Source organism: Oncorhynchus gorbuscha, linkage group LG12 (assembly GCF_021184085.1).
Source record: "Oncorhynchus gorbuscha isolate QuinsamMale2020 ecotype Even-year linkage group LG12, OgorEven_v1.0, whole genome shotgun sequence".
Classification (NCBI taxonomy): Eukaryota; Metazoa; Chordata; class Actinopteri; order Salmoniformes; family Salmonidae; genus Oncorhynchus; species Oncorhynchus gorbuscha.
In genome coordinates this window covers 22,138,178-22,160,180 of record NC_060184.1, presented here as the reverse complement: position 1 = coordinate 22,160,180, position 22,003 = coordinate 22,138,178, and the positions used below count along the sequence as shown (strand labels likewise).

The following is a 22,003-nucleotide window of genomic DNA, read 5'->3' as shown; positions in this document are numbered from 1 at the left end:
TTACCTCCATGTGGCCCCTTGGGAACACTCATCTCCGTGGCTCAAATCACTAATGGGAGATGGGAATTTAGCGAATGACAATGGGCATTTCTAACTGATTTGGAACACTCAGACATTCAGAGAGAATAAAGGGGGAATGGGCGGTCTTGTAGGGCGCACAGTCAGCCTGTATTACTGTTTAAACACAGCACACTGGAGCCCTCTCCACATGAATGTCCCTCCATTATGACACAATTTTAACCTCTCAGTGGCAAGGAAGCACTATGGACTACGTCTTAATTTCTCCCTCAGCCATAGATGTATATCTATGGACATCAACATTGTGGTGCTTGCTCTTGGAGTGCTGCATCGGATGACAAAACATGTTCTTTCTTCCAGTTATTCACTGTTCAGGACAACGTGCCATTTCAATGAATTTGTCATTGCTCATACTCTGGTGGATGAAAAACAAAATCCTGGAGGGTTGTTATCAGTAGGTGTCATAGATAACCACTGAATCATGTCACAAGGCTGGCTTGCAGTGAATCACATCAGGGTTTAAATTTGTCATAGTTTAGTGTGAAATGGTTGAATTTGAAAATTACGTATTCCATTACCCAAAACTCTTGTCTGAGTGTGACAGATGGCTGGCATTGTCAACAAGGATTAGGACATGGTTTGTTTTTCTCAGGTGATTAACGCAAGACATATTTTTACTCAACAGATGACCCTCACAGGTATCTACCATATACCACTCATCCCCATGTTTGTTGGGAAAATTGCCTCAAGTAGCCCTAAGGCTCGACACACGTAAAGGATATGCTCTAATCTACAGAAAAACTAATAAATTATATAATTGTTTCAACAAGTCTCCGTTGAGCCTTTGAGAGGGTCACTTTTAGGGTTGGTTATCATTCATTAGATTAGTTTTACCCCAGTCCGTCCCAGCCCAGCTGCTCTCTCTGCTTTGTGGGAGATGATATTTTCGGGGTCCAGCCCAGAGTTGGATTAGAACCTCTGGCTCTAGACTCCAATCTATTGTGTGTGTGTGGGAGTCCTGGGCGGAACGTGGTCACTGCTCTAGAACCCAGATGTGTTCCCTCAGGAGGTCCATTCCAGGGCTGGGCCCATAGCTTTTATTCTATGACATCACTAGTCCATTAGCCCACAGACTTTAATCCACAATAACAACTCCACCAGACTCAACAGCTGTCTGGAATATACAGGCGTTATTCTGTGTTTGCTTTAATCTGTATGATCATGTACTGTACTTCACCCTAACAGCCAGCTATGTTTTGTGTGTCAATATCAGAGGAATGTTCAAATCTGATGTCTGACTGGAATTTGAGCTTAAATCTTTTGGCAGCATATTTGTTAGTTTACAAACAATGCTTGGAATTTTGACACGGGCCATTATTATAACACTTTTGTTTTCCTACCCATATGAGAAAGTCCTAATGGACAGTAACTGTTGGGGGGGGGGATCCTCATGTAAAAGAAAAAGGCTATCATTCAAGCTATGCACATCATGAAGGGCTCAATATGAATCTGTTTTGCAATTGTTCTTGAATGTGTGGGTTCCCAGAGCACGCTGATGAAATCCAGCCCGGTCTGGAGCAGGGGTTGAAGCTGGAAGTTGGCTCTCTGGACTGGGGTCCCTGCAGTGGGAGTATCTATGGCCAAATAAAATCTAGCCCAGACACTGAGCAACAGAGATCAAATGCTTCAGGGGCAAACCGGAGGCCAGGAAGTGTGCTAATATCAACCCAGTATCTCTGTGGGGCTGTGTCCTATACATTGTGTTGTTGGTATTGGAGTCCCTCCTTCCCTGCATCAGTTCTAGGAACAGCTGAAAAGCTTCCAAGAGGAGGGAACCATTAACTAAAGCTGTCCTGTCACCACACTGTATTATTGCTGGCTTTATGTAGTGCAACTTGACGCTGGAGTTAAGCGATATGCCCTGATTCTGGATTTCTGTCCCTCGACACAGCAAAATCGGCAGTGCTGCAGCCAGGAGCTTATTTTTATCTCTGGGAAGGACAGTTGAGGATGTGAGGGAAAAATGGGACTCACGCAATGCTATATTTGGCATGTTTTAAGTTGGTCTTGATATCAGCATTATGAAGTCTGAACTTGGAGTTTCTGTGCTTTACCCTCTTGGTTGTATGATGTCATGAGACAGGCTCTAGCTCATGTGTTTTTGCGACTGTCTATTTAAATTTTCTCTCTGATGTAATGTGTAGATACACCTAATATTAGCCTAAACCATCCGACTGGGGGTGGACTTAACACAGTAAACACTTGTCTTTGTATAGTTTGACATCAACAAACTACTTTCACTTGCAAATCAAAGAGGAACTTTGCAGACACAGGAAGCCACATTTGATGCCCTTCATTGTTACTGTTAACGAGCTGCAGTGTTCTCTGGTGTCCTAAGCAGGTAAAGAAGCATGGATAGCTGCCAGTGTGTGTGGCTGAAGATGACCTGAATGCAATTTAGATCATGTAGGCACCTAGAATAACTCCTCTCAGTTACATCACCCCTTCAGACACCATCTAAACCAGTGATGGTCATGGATTCCCTGTAAAATTCTAGGACTCTTATCTATTATCTTTCCCTTCAAGCCATAAATAGCCTACCGCTTAGTCCTTCACTGCTCAACCCTGTGAGAGCCAGCCAGAAGGGGACAGTGGGACACAGTAGCCCAGCGGCTGACAGTGATTGATCACGATATTGTTGTGGACTTGCAGGCAGCGTGAGACAAAGTTGGTCACAGTCACTGCCTCAGCTATGGATGGTGACGATGGGAGGAATTCATAGGCCACAAAGGAGATGTCCAGATAAGAGATTGGAAATTGAGGTTAGGGGTAGGTGGCTCAATACACATTCAAGTGGGTTTTAACACATGGGATAAATCTGTCTTGATAAACTCATCAAATTATTGATAAACTTGTAAGTAAAGATATGAGTTTTTACTGGCATTGACCAACAAATGTCATCTTCTGCATATAATATCCAAGTAAAATTGTTCCAGCATCTCATAACATGATTTTCTAATTTAACAACAAATAAAGCTATTTGTTCTACACCAGTGTTTCCCAACCCTGGTCATCGATTGCCCCCAACAGTACACAGTTTAGTTGTAGCCCTTGAACACATCTCATTCAGCTCATTGAGGGCTTGATGATTTAGTTGGCAAGTTGAATCAGGTGTGCTTGTCCAGGGTTACGAAGCAAAGGAGATGTCTTGATGTTGCTTGAATATATCCACATAATTGTCCTCATGCTGCCATCTATTTTGTGAAGTGCGCCAGTCCCTCCTGCAGCAAAGCACCCCCACAACATGGTGCTGCCAGCCCCGTGCTTCACGTTTGGGAAGGTGCTTTTCGGCTTGCAACCCTCCCCCTTTTTCCTCCAAACATAACGATTGTCATTATGGCCAAACAGTTCTATTTTTGTTTCATCAGTCCAGAGGACATTTCTCAAAAAAGTATGATCTTTGTCCCCATGTGCAGTTGCAAACCGTAGTCTGGCTTTTTTATGGCGGTTGTGGTATGTGGTACAAAATATATGCTTCAGTTCCGGAACTTGTGGCTATTTGCTCGTCCCCGTATCCATTTAACAGACAAACTCCTTGTTTGACCTCTAAAAAAGAAATCTGTTCTTGGTGTGCTTCGATACCGTTGCCGAAGGCTTCAGAGGACAGATAAAATTGACATTTAGTGCCATGAGACCCGGGGAAATGAGCCTCTGTCTGTGGTATTTTCATCCTTTGGGTTGTCTGGACATTCTTCTTAGTTTAATCCTGCGGTGACCTTCCCAATGATGGGGCTGTGGCTTCGGCACGACACACAGCTTTGATCTCTCTTGGGGCATGGACCCCTTCACAGGGCACACTTTGAGGATACTGACTCTTCAGAGTGCCCCTCCAAAAGTGCTCCATTCTCTGGTGTATTACTGTACCATTGTTGGACACATGGCTATTAACTCCCACTATCGTGTGTACTGTAGATTCACTGTACATTGAAATGACTCGACTTCCATCTGTCACCCAATGTTTTCAAGTTTTATTAGTCGTATGTACAGGATACTCATGGTATACATCGTCCAACTAAATACAGGTTCCTTCTCGACAATGCAACAACAATAAGAAATGATACAAGATAAGAACATAAAGTAAATGGCAGTAGAATATACTTTTTTTGCATAAGTATACATTTAATAGAAGTATGTGTGATGGCACTAATATTGGGATAAAGCTTTGGCCAAAAAGTAATTTAGGGCAGCGCCTGCTTACACCATTAGAATAATAGTTAGAACTTTGTTGATTCTTGTACTGTAAGCCTCTGTTGTGCTGAGAGTAGGCCTACCTCTTGTCTACGCTCTGGAATGATGTGTAAAAATTGATTTTTTTGCTTGAGGACTGGCTCTTTAAACTCCAGTCATTTAGGTTAGATGGGCATCAAACCACAGTGGGTCTGCATGTTAAAGCTTGTGGTTAGTGATCTTCTGCCGCACAGAGCTGGTTTGAGACTTATTAAACTAGATTTGGATTGTAGTGTTCCCTGAGACTAGAGAGGACACTACTGACGAGGAGAGAGATCTATGCTAGTGTCCACCAACAACCCCTCTCTTGGCACATACACTGCGGGGGTGGGGTCTGCCTCCTTGTTCACTCTCTCCCTCCTCCCTCCCCATTATTTCTCTCGGTCACGTTTGGCTCACTCTCTCTCAGCCTCATTCTTCTCTCTGGCTCTCTGTCCCCCTGAGTTTGGTGCTGAGTGCGGTAATGACCGCAGCGTGTAGAGCAGGAAGCTGATCAGCTGGAATAGAGCACAGGAAGGTGACAGGAAAGTGAAGTCTTGAGTCGGACATCAGAGGGGAGAGATCACGGTAAGGCGCTACTTGGTGCTCACACCCACACCCAGCCCTGCACCACAGCTGTGCACTGGCTTACTGTACTGAGGATACTGCTCTGAGGCTGACGCGGCTGGCTAATAGTCAATGCAGTTCATCTTCCGTTCACTTTGATAGAATGTCTAAATCAGCTGATTTGACTTTAGCGGGACACCGAGTGATCAGGACGCAGCCATTCCAGGAACTTGTGATTCATAAGGTTGAGTAGATATGGGGATAAACCAAATGTTTTGCTTTGGAATTTGAAAATAATTTCCTGGCAATTTGTCTTCAGCTAGGCAATGTACCCGCTTTTAATGAGTTTTGATTTGACTAATCAGTGAGGGGTGTTGTCTTGGGTGTTGTTGCAGTGACATCCTTGTTTTCCCAAGCACATCATTGTCAGGCCGTGTGTGTGGTTAAGACTTCAGTATTCCTTATGCATGTGTGCTCTGTTGGTGATTATAAAATTCCCCATGTGGTATTGTCACAAAGCGAGGAGATACGAGGGCGTGTCTTTCAATCGCTTGATACGCAAACACAACACCGTGCTACAATAAAACAGCTAACCTGTGTCTAAAGATGAAACGGAATGGAAGCCATGGCAGTTTTTTCATAGTATTCTTCTGCCACTGTTGGGGGATGTGTCGTTTTTAATGGAGGCTGGGGTAGAGTCGTGGGTTAAGGGGGAAATGAAAGCCTGCTTGTCGCAGATCCTTTTGAAGCTGCAGCATTCCCGGTACGGTATTCCCGGTACGGATCCTTTTGAAGCTGCAACATTCCCGGTACGGTATGCCTCGTAGGGCGCAGACACTAAGCAAAACAATCCGAGCAGACTGCTCTCTGCACTACCTGGACTATAATGATTTTCATATTGAACAGTACAATAACAACAAACACACTGCAGTCAATTGGGAATGACCAGAGATTGTTTCTCACAAGCCACGTTTCCATCCACAGTTTTTATGCAAGTAAAATCATAGAGTATTATAAAAATATTTACATCATAACATCCTGTTTCCATCACAGCTGTCTTCGGCACAGTTGTGTAAATGCCAACAATTTGTTTATCCAGCATGTGGGATCTTTTGTGTCGGTAGAATGTGGTATGTGAGAAATTGAGGTGAAAACAGTTTAGGAGCAAATATTGATTATAAGAACCATCATACCGAAGTAAACTTGGAATCACACAATGATATGGTGTGTGTGGTCCTCCCACTACGACTGGGAAACTGCAGTTTTATTAGGCTACAAATGAAACAAGTGCTGAACTTCACTGAGTGGTGAAAGTGCACGGTGAGTAAATATTGACTGTCTTATTCTGGTGACATGATGATCGACGCTTGACTACCCTTGACAAATACAAATATGCTCACTCTTATCCATAATCTCATGTAGACAAGACTACCCACACTGTATCTGCGAGTTGTTGGCTAGAGCGCAGGTGCCAAGATCAGAGTAGGCACATTTGCTATTTAACGTGGTAGAGTTAAATTCGATGGAAACATATTGCACTTTTATTCGGTACATGAAAACTTAATAAAAAAGTAATTTAATGTGCACTTTGTCATTGCACATAGATTTTTATCTACAAGTCAATTTGATGGAGAAACACCATTTGTGAGAAATATCTTTACGCAGATTTGTTTTTAAATATTCTCAATTGGATGGAAACCTAGCCAGGCTGTCACACAGTGAGTGTCTGTAACGAGAGAAAATAATTTCCTTATCGTATACATGTTGTCGGTGTACACTTAATTGTCCAAACGTGTCTAATTGGTGTAATGAAGCGATAGGCTGTTGTGGTGACGGGTTTGATACGACTGGAGATAAGCCAAGTCCCTCATCACCTCCATGTAGCCTACACTTGAGTTGTGTACAGCAAACACACGCACGCACACCTAAAATACATCTGACTGTCACCCACAGTTCTACTAAGGTAACTGACAATTATATAAACGACATAAACCGAGACGTATGTTTTTACAAGCAAAAACACTTAGGCTAACCATAACCCACCTCCAGGATCAGAATATGTTGAGGGTATCTGACCTCTGGTCTGACCTCTGGTCTATTGTGTCCGTCTACTGGATTATGTCTGTGATGGTATGAGTTTATTAAAGAAATGATCTGATGGCATGCGACTGGAGCATGTCAGTCACATCTCTCTATAAAGATGCCATTTAGTTTTTTGCTGACAAGGACCTTGATTTGGTTCTGACAGGCTGTGTTTCACAAACTCTCATGATGTGCAGGCATTTGCAGATTAGTTGATTTAGCCTGCACTCTGCTGGGGTGGCCAGACCATAATGCCACTGAATGGCCGCGCTAGTCGCTCCCCTGTGGCAATGTTGAGTTTTGAACCTGCAGGCTATAGTTTTAAACATAATATTCTATTTCAGGTCATCTCTGTTGTGATTTCACATACCAGACTGAGCCTGCCCTACAATCAAGGTGCATTATTCACAGTGAATCAATGTTTAAATTCAAAATAGTATTTTCTTGATTAGATTAGGCCTAGATGTAGCCTATTTCTTCAAATAGATTGATTTAATAGGTCAAATTTGAACCAATTTGATGTGTAGCCTAGGCCTACACAGCATGTCTTCATTTGTTTCTGTATGTGTCCTAAATGTAGCCCACACATCAGTGAAGAAGCAGTGTCCATTACGATGCCATTCATTGGGTTAAGTTGCTCACGGTTGATGCATGTCATCTACAGTTTACTTTTTTGGGCTCTGTCATTTGATTTGTTGCAGAGGTCTTTTACTTCAGTTTGAACTTGATTAAGACTAATCTGAAGAAGCCCGAAATGTGTCCTAGCCAGTTCTGTCCGTTACATTTAGCTACCAATATGTCCCTCGCCCCTTTTATTTATTGTCAGAATAATACTAGAATGTCCTTTCCTTGGTTATATTTTCAACCGTTCCCCTGAGTCTTCTCAGTTGCTGCCTTCCTTAATTCATGTGTCAACATGTCACATGACCTGCTGTAAAATTTGCAGAACCCAAAACTGATCATAAAATGGCTTCTCTCCCTCAACCCAGTGGCCAGTCATGTGCGAGGGACCATTTTCTATTCATAAATCCCCCTGTGTGTTGCCTAGTGTATGTGCTCCTCTCATTGATTATGACAAAAGTAACTGAAGTGAACCATGGAATGCCAGGTACATTAATTATCAATTCTAGAGGTAGCTAGCTAAGGTTAATATTTTCAATACAATCACATTTGTAATCAGGAGAAAGGAAATGAACTGATTTAATCAGGGTAGATAATTTAGGTGAATTTGTCTCTATGGAGACTGGCTGAGTCATTGATCAAACCTGCAGCACTTTGTCCATTTTAATTTCAGAGGGTACTGTTGAAGTCGGAAGTTTACATACACCTTAGCCAAATACATTTAAACTCAGTTTTTCACAATTCCAGACATTTAATCCCAGTAAAAATTCCCTGTAATAGGTCAGTTAGGATCACCACTTTTATTTTAAGAATGTGAAATGTCATAATAGTGATTGATTTTATTTCAGCTTTTATTTTTTTCAGCACATTCCCAGTGGGTCAGAAGTTTACATACACTCAATTAGTATTTGGTAGCATTGACTTTAAATAGTTGGGTCTAGCATTTAGCATTAGCATTTAGCGTAGCACATTTGCATTTCCAGATGGCTAGATGGGGCGCATGCGTGTCGTGTCGACTTAAGAGGTTAAATGCTGAGCTGTAGTCGATGAACAGCAGTCTCACATAGGTATTCCTCTTGTCCATATGGGTTAGGGCAGTGTGGTTGCTATTGCGTTGTCTGTGGATCTATTGGGGGTGGGTAGCAAATTGGAGAGGGTCTACAGTGTCAGGTAGGGTGGAGGTGATATGGTCCTTGACTAGTCTCTCAATGCACTTCATGATGACGGAAGTGAGTGCTACGGGGCGGTAGTCGTTTAGCTCAGTTACCTTAGCTTTCTTGGGAACAGGAACAATGGTGGCCCTCTTGAATGTGGGAACAGCAGACTGGGATAAGGATTGATTGAATATGTCCGTAAACACACCAGCCAGCTGGTCTTTGCCATGCTCTGAGGACACTGCTAGGGATGCCTTCTGGGCCTGCAGCCTTGCGAGGGTTAACACGTTTAAATGTTTTACTTACATTGACTGCAGTGAAGGAGAGTCCGCAGGTTTTAGAAGCGGGCTGTGTTAGTGGAAATGTATAGTCCTCAAAGCGAGCAAATAAGTTGTTTAGTCTGTCTGGGAGCAAGGCATCCTGGTCCGCGACGAGGCTGGTTTTCTTTTTTTAATCCGTTATTGACTGTAGACCCTGCCACATCCCTCGTGTCTGAGCCGTTGAATTGCAACTCTACTTTTTAAAATATATATTTTTTATTTCACCTTTATTTAACCAGGTAGGCTAGTTGAGAACAAGTTCTCATTTGCAACTGCGACCTGGCCAAGATAAAGCATAGCAGTGTGAGCAGACAACAGAGTTACACATGGAGTAAACAATTAACAAGTCAATAACACAGTAGGAAAAAAAAGGGGAGTCTATATACATTGTGTGCAAAAGGCATGAGGTAGGTGAATAATTACAATTTTGCAGATTAACACTGGAGTGATAAATGATCAGATGGTCATGTACAGGTAGAGATATTGGTGTGCAAAAGAGCAGAAAAGTAAATAACAGTATGGGGATGTGGTAGGTAAAAATGGGTGGGCTATTTGCCGATAGACTATGTACAGCTGCAGTGATCGGTTAGCTGCTCAGATAGCAAATGTTTGAAGTTGGTGAGGGAGATAAGTCTCCAACTTCAGCGATATTTTTTTTTTTTATTTTTTATTTTTATTTTTTTGCAATTTGTTCGTCACAGGCAGCGGAGAACTGGAACAAAAGGCGGCCAAATGAGGTGTTGGCTTTAGGGATGATCAGTGAGATACACCTGCTGGAGCGCGTGCTACGGATGGGTGTTGCCATCGTGACCAGTAAACTGAGATAAGGCGGAGCTTTACCTAGCATGGACTTGTAGATGACCTGGAGCCAGTGGGTCTGGGCGACGAATATGTAGCGAGGGCCAGCCGACTAGAGCGTACAAGTCGCAGTGGTGGGTGGCATAAGGTGCTTTAGTGACAAAACGGATGGCACTGTGATAAACTGCATCCAGTTTGCTGACAAGAGTGTTGGAAGCAATTTTGTAGATGACATCGCCAAAGTCGAGGATCGGTAGGATAGTCAGTTTTACTAGGGTAAGTTTGGCGGTGTGAGTGAAGGAGGCTTTGTTGCGGAATAGAAAGCCGACTCTTGATTTGATTTTCGATTGGAGATGTTTGATATGAGTCTGGAAGTAGAGTTTACAGTCTAGCCAGACACCTAGGTACTTATAGATGTCCACATATTCAAGGTTGGAACCATCCAGGGTGGTGATGCTGGTCAGGAGTGCGGGTGCAGGCAGCGAACGGTTGAAAAGCATGCATTTGGTTTTACTAGTGTTTAAGAGCAGTTGGAGGCCACCGAAGGAGATTGTATGGCATTGAAGCTCGTTTGGAGGTTAGATAGCACAGTGTCCAAGGACGGGCCGGAAGTATATAGAATGGTGTCGTCTGCGTAGAGGTGGATCAGGGAATCGCCCGCAGCAAGAGCAACGTCATTGATATATACTTAGTCTCTATACTGACGCTTAGCTTGTTTGATTGCCTTGCGGAGGGATTAGCTACACTGTTTGTATTCGGCCTTTTTTCCGTTCACATTGGCCTGGTTAAAAGCAGTGGTTTGTACTTTCAGTTTTTCGCAAATGCTGCCATCAATCCACGGTTTCTGGTTTGGGAATGTTTTAATAGTTGCTGTGGGTACGACATCGCTGATGCACTTGATAATAAACTCGCTCACCGAATCAGCGTATTCGTCAATGTTGTTTGACGCAATGTGGAAAAGGGTGTGTATGTAAACTTCCGACTTCACCTGTACGTCCTTCTCTCTGGAACATGATGCTTCCAAAACAATCTGTCGGATTCACATTCTCCAATATTCTCCTAAAACCATTATCCAGATTCTCGGCTCTATCATTCCGTGATTTATTTTGAGCTGTGCCCTTTTCTGTGAAATGGAGACGGGTGTGGCAAACCTGAATCTCTTAACTCAGAGTCCTCCTATTGTCATGTTGAGTAAGTGCGCTGTGCAGAGCAGTGTCCTTGTCACTGATATTTGGGTTGAAGCCTGGTTCGGCCTGTGGCTACTGCTCCTCTCTGGTGGGGGATGCAGTTAGCTCCTTAGCAACCAGCCATCGATGGCCACTGCACATGCCATTTTAGTGAGCTCCAATATTTGTCAGCGAAATCTGTCAGAAGGAATCACGGCTGACAAACGTACAGCTGATATTATTGCGTCATTGTTTTTTCAGTTGTTACATGATAAAATAACTAATATAATTGATTTATACTTTGACCTACCTGCAACATGACATCTGTTTGCTAATAGACTATCATATGTACTCACATCACTAGCTGTCTTCTCCTGGTTTAACTGTATTCCCCATCTCCCTCTCTCTCTCTATGTGCAGTGTGACTGGGGACCATGACGACAGAGGTGGGATCTGAAACAGAGGTGAAAAAAGAGCCGGAGAAGGCAGAGGAGCAGCCTGCAGAACCTGAACGACCAGCCATCAACCAGACAGACAAGGTCAAGGTCGTTGAGGCCGCTGAGCAGTCCAATGAAAGCCCCGCTCTGGCCACAGACTCAGCAGAGGCAAAGGAGAACCAGGAGGAGGCCCAGCCTGCCGACAACACCACAGGACCGGCGGGAGAGGAGCCCCCAGCCTCACCACTAGCTTCAGAGAAGAAAGGCATTTCCAGGTTCCTCCCTCCATGGCTTAAGAGGCAGAAGTCTCAGAGTGTGGTGGGACTCAAAGAGAGCCAGGTGACACCCAAGGAAGAGGGAGGTGTGGTTCTGGTGAACGGGGAGGGTGAAAAGGCGGAGCAGGTCAAAGCAGAGCAGACATCATCGACCACAGCAGCTGAGCCACAGGTTGAAGAAGAGGAAGTGAACGGCGAGGCGGAGCCAGAACAGAAAGAGGAAGTGAATTCAGAGGAACACGCGGAGAATCATTCCACTGGCAGTGCAGAAACTCAGGTATGCTAGCCGATATTCGCCATATAAATTCTCTACACACCCCTTACTGTCTCTCCATTATCTTTGCTTTGGTCTTTCAATTAAACTATTCTCAGATTTAGATGGATTCCTGGCAGGTGAGAACCCAGATTATTATGTTTACTGTAGCTTTACTTATTGAGATGGTCTTCTTCTCTGCTGGCTTGCTGACAGTAGTGTGTCATTGTTGACCTTGCAGTCACCCAACTTGATTCAACCACAGCAAGCCAAGCAGGGACCCTGAGGAATGGGTGCCACTTATTTCAATCCACTAGAGCTCTCTGTCAAGGTTCATCCTTTGCAACCCTGAGGTTAGGAGTTATGAGTTTAAAAAACCGTCTGTTGATACAGTATTATTCAGTCACAGAAAAGGTACTGCTCTATTAGTATAGAGATGTTGAATGTTCTCCTTATTGGTCTTTTATAGATATTATTTAATAAGACGTTTGTATTACTGTAATTGCTGGACTATTAAGCGCACCTGAATATAAACCGCACCCACTGAATTATTAAAAAATATGTATTTTGTACATAAATACGCCGCACATGTCTATAAACCGCAGGTGCCTACCTGTACATTGAAACAAATGAACTTGGTCACTATCTTCCTCCTGTGCACTGAAACCACTGAAGTCATCTCCTTCGGTGTCGGAGATGAATAGCCTCAGAATTGCTTAATCCGATGTTGGATCGTTTTCATTGTCGCTCTCCTCACTTTCATCCGGAGGCAAATACCCCGCTGAGCTCATGCTGCCCCTTCAACACGCAGCAGTCCAGCCTTTCAAAACCCGTTGATGATAGTGGATTTTTTTGACAATGCTCCACGCTGTCAGGACCCACTGGCAGACTTGACCATAAGTTGCTCTTCGCATGCTACCCGTTTTAGTGAAGGATTTCTCCCCACTTGTCATCCAAGACTCCCACTGAACAAGGAGCGCCACCTTAAATGCACGATTTACACTGATGTCGAGTGGCTGCAAATACTTTGGGCCATCTGCTTTTCTTCCCTCTGAAAGCCTTTGTTGTCTTTTTGCACTGAGTCAGTTCCTCACGCTGCTGTTTCCAACGTCTTATCATCGACTCAAGCTCCCGTGCAGCAGCTCTCTTTCCTTTTCCAACAGCCAGATCGTTCGCCTTCAACTTGAAAGCTGCATCATATGCATTTCTCAGTGTCTTTGCCATGATGAGGGTGATAAAATGACTACCGTAATCAGAATGATGAAGTTTGAGCGCGCTCGATTTCACGTCACATTATGTGACTGTGCTCAGTTTTTTTTGGCGGCATGAATCTTGTGAAAGCGGGAAAAATCCATAAATTAGCCGCGTCATTGTATAAACCGCGAGGTTCAAAGCGTGGGAATAAAGTAGCGGCTTATAGTCCAGCAATTACGGTATGTTGGGATCCCTGCAAGCTATTATGCTGCAGGAGAAACATCTCCTCGTTGTGCTTGTCGATATTCCAGCCAAGCCCTTGTCCATGTTTAAATTTTTATCCACCCGATGACATCATCTGCGGTGATCAGGCCAATGGAAAACATGAGTTCTGCTGGTTAAAAGAAGTGTGTACTGCCATCAAAGTTACACTCTTGGTTCTCAGAGCCGTGCCAACAATCTATGGCACTAAGCAGAACTAGGCTACTCTTTGACAAATCACTGTTGACAAAATGGCCTGCATGGATTTAAAGGGTTGTTCTGTCTCTGATTCTCCTCTTGGTGATTTGTGTCTAGCCTGCTAAGGAGGAGAAAGCATCAGAGAAATCTCAGGAGAAGAGTGCAGCGGAGGAGGAGAAAAAAGAAACAGAGGAAGGAGGAGAGGAGAAGAAAGACCAGGAAGAGAGCTTGAAGCCCGAGGGAGGGCGTTATTTTATCAAGTCGCCTCTGAAACTGACCAAGAAGGTGAAGATGGTGATGTGTCATGTGATCATGCTGGATGGAAGCCAGTTCCCCTGTGAGGTGGAGGTGAGTGTCTTAAGTCTATCCCATTGTTCTAAGCAAAGTAACACACACTATATCAAAGTCCAGATCCTGGACGGGACTCCAAATATAATAGTTTCTGATCACTTCAGATCATATGTGACCGACCGCCTTGATTCGGTCTTATGTTGCAAAAAAAATATCAGCTCACGTAATAGACAGAAACTTGCTACGTGGCAGACCAATCTAAACTCATCTCTCAGCATGTCCAGCCAGTCATGGCTAGTGGGAAGGTTCCTGCTTTTTTTCCATGGCTAAACCAACTAGAATCGTAATTTACCAATTTTATTTGTATTTATGGATGTAATACAAGTTTAAGGCACATGAAAGTTCAAATGTTCCAGAAGGCATTTCTGCCCCCAAAAACATATTGATAAAAAAAAATATGCTTATATTCAAATGCTGCTCCTGTGAAGTAGTGACGTGCGACATACGCCTAGTTTCCTGAAATGAGTCACATATCGTTGAATATTGGTGATAGAAGTCAGACCAGATGTTTCAAGTGTTTACTATAGTGTATATTGTGAGGAGTTCCAAGGTTATTTTGAAGCTTGTGGTAATTGCCTTCTATCCTTCAGAGGAAAAAATAGCCTACCCTTTTTAATCCTGTGTTCTGACAGATTAATAGCCTAGTTCACATGTCAAACTCATTCCACTGAGGGCCTGCAGGTTTTCGCTCCTCCCTTGTACTTGATTGATGAATTAAGGCCACTGATTATTAAGGAACTCTTCTCATCTAGTTGTCTTAAATCAGGCGTTCCTAAACGTTTTCACTCAGGCTCCCCTTCCAGCATTGGAGAACATCCTGCCCCCCCCCCCCACCTATTTCTATGTGCACAAGCACTGTTCATCACACAAACTGTTCACACCCTTATTGTTGGAGAGACAATTTTGCACATTTTAAAGCTTATTTTCTTGAAAGACCATTCAAGGGTTACAAAACATTAGCAGATTTAAAAGTACATTTTCTTGCAATTATATATATTTTGCCATGTCTCGTGAAATTTGAGTGACTCGGAACATTAAAACAATCTATGGGCTAAAAAATGTTAGCTGACATGGGCTAGTTGATTTTGGACATTTGACAAGTTTTTAAATAGCTCTAATGTATACAATGACTAACATGACGAGGAAAACAGATGATGCACTACCCAATTACAACTTTCAAGAGTAAGTTGAAAGCCGGACTGAGTTTCTCGGGGCGCGCCCCACCATTTGGGAACCACAGAGGAACTGTGAAATAAAATATAAAACCACTGGTCTAGGTCTTAATTGAAAGGGAAAAACTTAAAACCAGCAGACACTAGGCCCTCCATGGAATGAGGTTGACACCCCTGGCTGAGTTGTATGTCTGCGCTAAGATTCAGAACCATTGTCATGTTTACTTAGTATTGTCCCAGGAGAAAACAGTGCAGTGCACCCATCCCCTGGATGTATTGGAGCTGTCCACAGCACTGACTGTAGCCTCTCCTTATTCGATGAGCCTCATTACAATAATGTTGTTTAGTGCAGGAAGAGGAGAGCGTAACGTATAATCCTGTTGGATAGATTGCCAGGTTTTCATGTCAGGCCCATTATTTCCCCCCATGCTACCGGTGGACCCTGGGACTATTTATAGCTTCTCTGCTATGTGCTGCTGCTTCTGCAGACGACCTCAACAGGACATCAACCTGTAAACACAGGACAGGTGGTGACTGGATGATTCTCACCAAACTGGCATTTCACAACAAACAACTATATATATATATCTCACTCACACACAGTGCCTTCGGAAAGGATTTAGATTTAGTAACATTTTGTTACTTTACAGCCTTATTCGAGAATTGATTAAATAAAAATCCTCAGCAATCTACACACAATACCCCATAATGACAAAGCAAAAACAGCTTTGTAGAAATGTTTGCAAATGTATTAAAAAGAAACATACCATATTTACACAAGTATTCAGACCCTTTGCTATGAGGCTTGAAATTGAGCTCAGATGCATCCTGTTTCCATTGATCATCCTTGAGGTATCTATAACTTGATTGGAATCCACCTGTGGTAAATTAAATTAATTGGACATGATTTGGAAAGGCACACCTGTCTATTTAAGGTCCCACAGTTGACAGTACATGTCAGAGCAAAAACCAAGCCTTGAGGTCAAAGGTATTGTCCGTAGAGCTCCGAGACAGGATTGTGTCGGCACAGATCTGGGGAAAGGTACCAACAGACTTCTGGGGCGTTGGAGGTCCCCTAGAACACAGTGGCCTCCATCATTCTTAAATGGAAGAAGTTTGGAACCACCTAGACTCTCCTTAGAGCTCGTCACCTGGCCAAACTGAGCAGTCTGGGGAGAAGGGCCTTCGTCAGGGAGGTGACCATAAACCCGGTGGAGCTCTGTCAGAGTGACCAGAGTTCCTCTGTGGAGATGGTTGTCCTTCTGGAAAGTTCTCCCATCTCTGTAGCACTCCACCAATCAGGCCTTTATGGTAGTGGCCAGACAGAAGCCACTCCTCAGTAAAAGGCACATGACAGCCCACTTGGAGTTTGCCAAGACTCTCAGACCATGAGAAACACGATTCTCTGGTCTGATGAAACCAATATTCGACTCTAGCCTGAATGCCAAGCATCACATCTGAAGGAAACCTGGCACCATCCCTATGGTAAAGCATGGTGGTGGCACCATCAAGCTGTGGGGGTGTTTTTCAGCAGCAGGGACTGGTAGACTAGTCAGGATCGAGGGAACGATGAATGGAGCGAAGTACAGAGATCCTTGATAAAAACTTGCTCAGGACCACAGACTGGGTTGAAGGTTCACCTTCCAACAGGACAACGACCTGTTGCACACAGCCAATTAAACGCAGGAGGGGCTTCGGGACAAGTCTCAATGTCCTTGAGTGACCCAGCCAGAGGCCAGGTGTTCGATCGGGTTAAACATCTCTGGAGAGACTTAAAACTAGCTGTGCAGCAATGTTCCCCATCCAACCCGACAGAGCTTGAGAGGATCTGCAGAGAAGAATGTGAGAAACTCCAAATACAGGTGTATCCAGCGTGTAGCGTCATACCCAAGAACACTCAATGCTGCCAAAGGTGCTTCAACAAAGTACTGATTAAAGGGTCAAAATACTTATTTAAATGTGACATCTGTTTTTTTTATATACACTACCAGTCAAAAGTTTGGAGACACTTGCTCATTCAACAATTTTTCTTTATTTGTACAATTTTCTACATTGTGGAATAATAGTGAATACATCAAAACTAAGTAACCAAGTAAAATGTTATACAAATCTAAATATATTTTTAGATTCTTCAAAGTAGCCACCCTTTGCCTTGATGACAGCTTTGCACACTCTTGGCACATATGCTGAGCACTTGTTGGCTGCTTTTCTTTCGCTCTGCAGTCAAACTCATCCCAAACCATCTCATTTGGGTTGAGGTCAGGTGATTGTGGAGGTCAGGTGATTGTGGAGGCCAGGTCTTCTGACGCAGGACTCATCACTCTCCTTCTTGGTTTATTGCAGCAGAATGCTGTGGTAGCAATGCTGGTTAAGTGTGCCTTGAATTCTAAATAAATCCTTGTCACCAGCAAAGCACCATCACACCACCTCTATGCTTTATGGTGGGAAGCACACATGTGGAGATCATCCATTCACCTACTCTGCGTCTCACAAAGACACGGCGGTTGGAACCAAAAATCTCGTTTGGAATTATCAGACCAAAGGACAGATTTCAACCAGTCTAATATCCATTTCTTGTGTTTCTTGGCCCAAGCAAGTCTCTTCTTATTATTGGTGTCCTTTTTAGTAGTGGTTTCTTTACAGCAATTTGACCATGAAGGCCTAATTCACAGCCCAAGTAACACACATTAAAATCAACTGTTCAGAGGAGACTGCCTCTGAACAGTTGATTTTGATGTGTGTTACGTGAACTCTAGCATTTATTTGGGCTACAATCATCTGAGGTGCAGTTAATTGCCGATTTCTGCGGATGGTATCTAATGGACTTATCCTCTGTAGCAGAGGCAACTCTGGGTCTTCCTTTCCTGTGGCGGTCTGAGAGCAATTTTCATCATAGCACTTGATGGTTTTTGGAACTGCACTTGAGGTTTTATGCATTGCCTGACCTTGTCTTTAAAGTAATGATGAACTGTCATTTCTTTTTGCTCTCTTTGGCAATTTTTCAGTTTTTGATTTGTTAATAAAGTTTGAAATATCCAATAAATGTCGTTCCACTTCATGATTGTGTCCCACTTGTTGTTTCTTCACAAAAAAAAATAGTTTTTTATCTTTATGTTTGAAGCCTGAAATGTGGCAGAAGGTTGCAAAGTTCAAGGGGGCCGAATACTTTCGCAAGGCACTGTACACATGGAATAAACAAGCGTACAGTCAATACAATAGAAAGTCTATATACAGTGTGTGCAGATGGGGTGAGGAGGTAGGCAATAAATAGGCCATAGTAGCAAAGTAATTACAATTTAGCAGAGTAACACTGGAGTGATAAATGAGCAGACGATGATGTGCAAGTAGCGATACCGGTGTGCAAAAGAGCAGAACAGTAAATAAAAACTATGGGGATGAGGTAGGTAGACTGGGCTGGCTATTTACAGATGGACTATGTACAGCTGCAGCGATCGGTTAGCTTCTCCGATAGCTGATGTTTAAAGTTAGCAAGGGAACTAGAAGTCTCCAGCTTCAGCAATTTTTGCAATTCGTTCCAGTCACTGCAGCAGAGAATTTGAAGGAAAGGCAGCCAAAGGTGTTGGATTTGGGGATGACTAATGAGATATACCTGCTGGAGCGCATGCTACGGGTGGGTGTTGTTGTCGTGACCAATGAGCTGAGAAGGCAGAGCTTTACCTAGCGTAGACTTCTAGATGACCTGGAGCCAGTGGGTCTGGCGACTAATATGTAGCAAGGGCCAGCCGACTAGAGCATACAGGTCGCAGTGGTGGGTGGTATATGGGGCTTTGGTAACAAAACAGATGGCACTGCGATAGAGTGCATCCAGTTTGCTGAGTAGTGTTGGAAACTATTTTGTAGATGACGTCGCCGAAGTCGAGGATCGCTAGGGTAAGTTTGGCAGTGTGAGTGAAGGAGGCTTTGTTGCGAAATAGAAAGCAGATTCGAGATTTCATTTTTGATTGGAGATGTTTAAAATGAGTCTGGAAGGAGAGTTTACAGTCTAACCAGACACCTAGGTAGTTGTCCACATATTCTAGGTCAGAAACGTCCAGGGTAATGATGCTCGTCGGGCAGGCGGGTGCGGGCAGCGAACGGTTGAAAAGCATGCATTTGGTTTTACAAACGTTTTTATGAGCAGTTGGAGGCCACGGAAGGAGTGTTGTGATTGAAGCTCGTTTGGAGGTTAGTTAACCTGTTAAGCCCACCAGACACGCAGGCGTCTCATCTAGCCATCTGGAAATGCAAATGCGCTACGCTAAATGCTAATAGCACTCGTTAAAACTCAAACGTTCATTAAAACACACATGCAGGGTACTGAATTAAAGCTACACTCGTTGTGAATCCAGCCAACAAGTCAGATTTTTAAAATGCTTTTCGGCGAAAGCATGAGAAGCTATTATCTGATAGCATGCAACACCCCGAAATACCTGAAGGGGACGTAAACAAAATAATTAGCATAGCCGGCGCTACACAAAACGCAGAAATAAAATATAAAACATTCATTACCTTTGACGATCTTCTTTTGTTGGCACTCCTAGATGTCCCATAAACATCACTATTGGGTCTTTTTTTATTATTAAATCGGTCTATAAATACCCTTAAATATCGATCTACGAAGAGTGTGTGATCCAGGAAAAAAACAGCGTTTTAAAACGCAACGTCATTTTTTAAAATTTACAGTCGATGATAAACTTTCACAAAACACTTCGAAATACTTTTGTAATCCAACTTTAGGTATTAGTAAATGTTAATAATCTATCAAATTGATCATGGGGCGATGTGTATTCAATAGCTCCACGTCTTGAAATCATGTTCGGAAATTTCTCCTCAAACATCCTGTCTGAGACGGGAAGGAATGGGCTCTCTCTTACTCGTTTGACCAAGAAACAAAGCCCAGGCAATTGACAAGACTGGCGACATCGTGTGGAAGCTGTAGGACTTGCAATCTCAGCCCCATGTAATTTGCTTTCCGATAGACAATACATGCAAGTGGCGCATTGATATATTTTCCAGATTTTGGTAATCAGTTTTTCTTCCGCTTTTCGATGAAACACACGTTATATTATAGTCACAGCCGTGATTTAACCACTTTTAGAAACGTCAGTGTTTTCTATCCACACATACTAATCATATGCATATACTATATTCCTGGCATGAGTAGCAGGACGCTGAAATGTTGCACGATTTTAAACAGAATGTTCGAAAAAGTAGGGGGTAGGCTTAAGTGTTAACCTCTCTAGGCTATGTGGGACTTTAGCGTCCCACCTGGCCAACTTCCAGTGAGATTGCAGAGCGCCAAATACAGAAATACTCATTATAAAAATTCAGGAAAGATACAACTATTTTACATAGGTTTAAAGATTAACTTCTTGTGAATCCAACCACTGTAAAATTTCAAAAATGCTTTACGGCGAAAGCATACCTTACAATTATTTGAGAACATGGCCCAGAAGACAAATCATTACAAACAGTAACCAGCCAAGTAGAAGAGTTACACAAGTCAGAAATGGAGAAAATGAATCACTTACCTTTGATCTTCATATGGTTGCACTCAAGACATTCATTTATTCAATACATGTTCCTTTTGTTTGATAGTGTATATGTGAAAACCTCTGTTTGCATGTTTTCTTCAGTAATCCACAGGCTCAAATGCAGTCACAACAGGCAGACAAAAAAATCCAAATTGTATCCGTAAAGTTCATAGAAACATGTCAAACGATGTTTATATTCAATCCTCAGGTTGTTTTTAGCCTAAATAATCGATAATATTTCAACCGGACAATAACGTAGTCAATATAAAAGGTAAACAAGAAAGGTTCTCTCTCGGTCGCGCGAATGAAAAAGCTCTGAAAAAGCTCTGAAAAAGCTCTGACACAACAGGGTCCACTCATTCAGACTGCTCTTACTCCCTTATTTTTCAGAATACACGCCTGAAACATTTTATAAAGACTGAGATCGAGTGGAAGGCATAGGAACTGCAATTTGAGTCTTAAGGCAATGGATACTGTAATGGCATTGAATAGAAAACTACAAACAAACAAACTACAATAAACTACAAACCCTGAATGGGTTTTTCTCAGGTTTTTGCCTGCCAAATCAGTCCAATTATATGCCTATCCTATCTTCTGGACCTGAGTAGAAGGCAGTTAGTTTGGGCACACTTTTCATCCAAAATTCCAAATGCTGCCCCCTACCCTAGAGAAGTTAAGTGTCCAATGGGCCAGATGTATACAGAATGGTATCAGGGAATCACCTGCAGAAAGAGCGACATTGATATATACGGAGGGCCTGAGAATTGAACCCTGTGGTACCCCCATAGACTGACAGAGGTCTGGACAACAGGCCCTCCGATTTGACACACTGGACTCTGTCTGCGAAGTAGTTGGTGAACCAGGTGAGGCAGTCATTTGAGAAACCAAGGCTATTGAGTCTGGCCAGGTCTGAGCCTTGGCCAGGTTGATTACAGCTGCAAAGTACTGTCTTTTATTCATGGCTTAGGGGCACCCGTGACCAGCTCGGAAACCGGATTGCACAGCGGAGAAGGTACGGTGGGATTCGAAATGGTCAGTAATCTGTTTGTTGACTTGGCTTTCGAAGACCTTTTTAGAGAGGCAGGATGGATATAGGACTATAACAGTTTGGGTCTAGAGTGTCACCCCCTTTTTAAAGAGGGGGATTACCGCGGCAGCTTTCCAATCTTTAGGGATCTCAGACTATATGAGAGGTTGAACAGACTGGTAATAGGGGTTGCAACAATGGCAGCGGATAATTTTAGAAAGAGAGGGTCCAGATGGTCTAGCCCAGCTGATTTGTCCAGGTTCAGGAAAGAAATTTCACAAATTACTTTTAACAAGGCATACCTGTTAA

At 43.1% G+C, this 22,003-nt stretch overlaps 1 protein-coding gene across 1 annotated transcript in view; it reads left to right on the top strand.

The window, feature by feature from the left end:
* The first annotated feature begins 4,706 nt into the window (after positions 1-4,706).
* Positions 4,707-22,003, top strand: part of LOC123990707 (band 4.1-like protein 2) — a 63,399-nt gene continuing 46,102 nt past the window's right edge. Inside the window, 3 exon segments of the mRNA XM_046291476.1 lie at positions 4,707-4,872; positions 11,413-11,981; positions 13,728-13,958. Coding sequence (XP_046147432.1) covers positions 11,427-11,981; positions 13,728-13,958 — 786 coding nt within the window. The 5' untranslated portion in view covers positions 4,707-4,872; positions 11,413-11,426.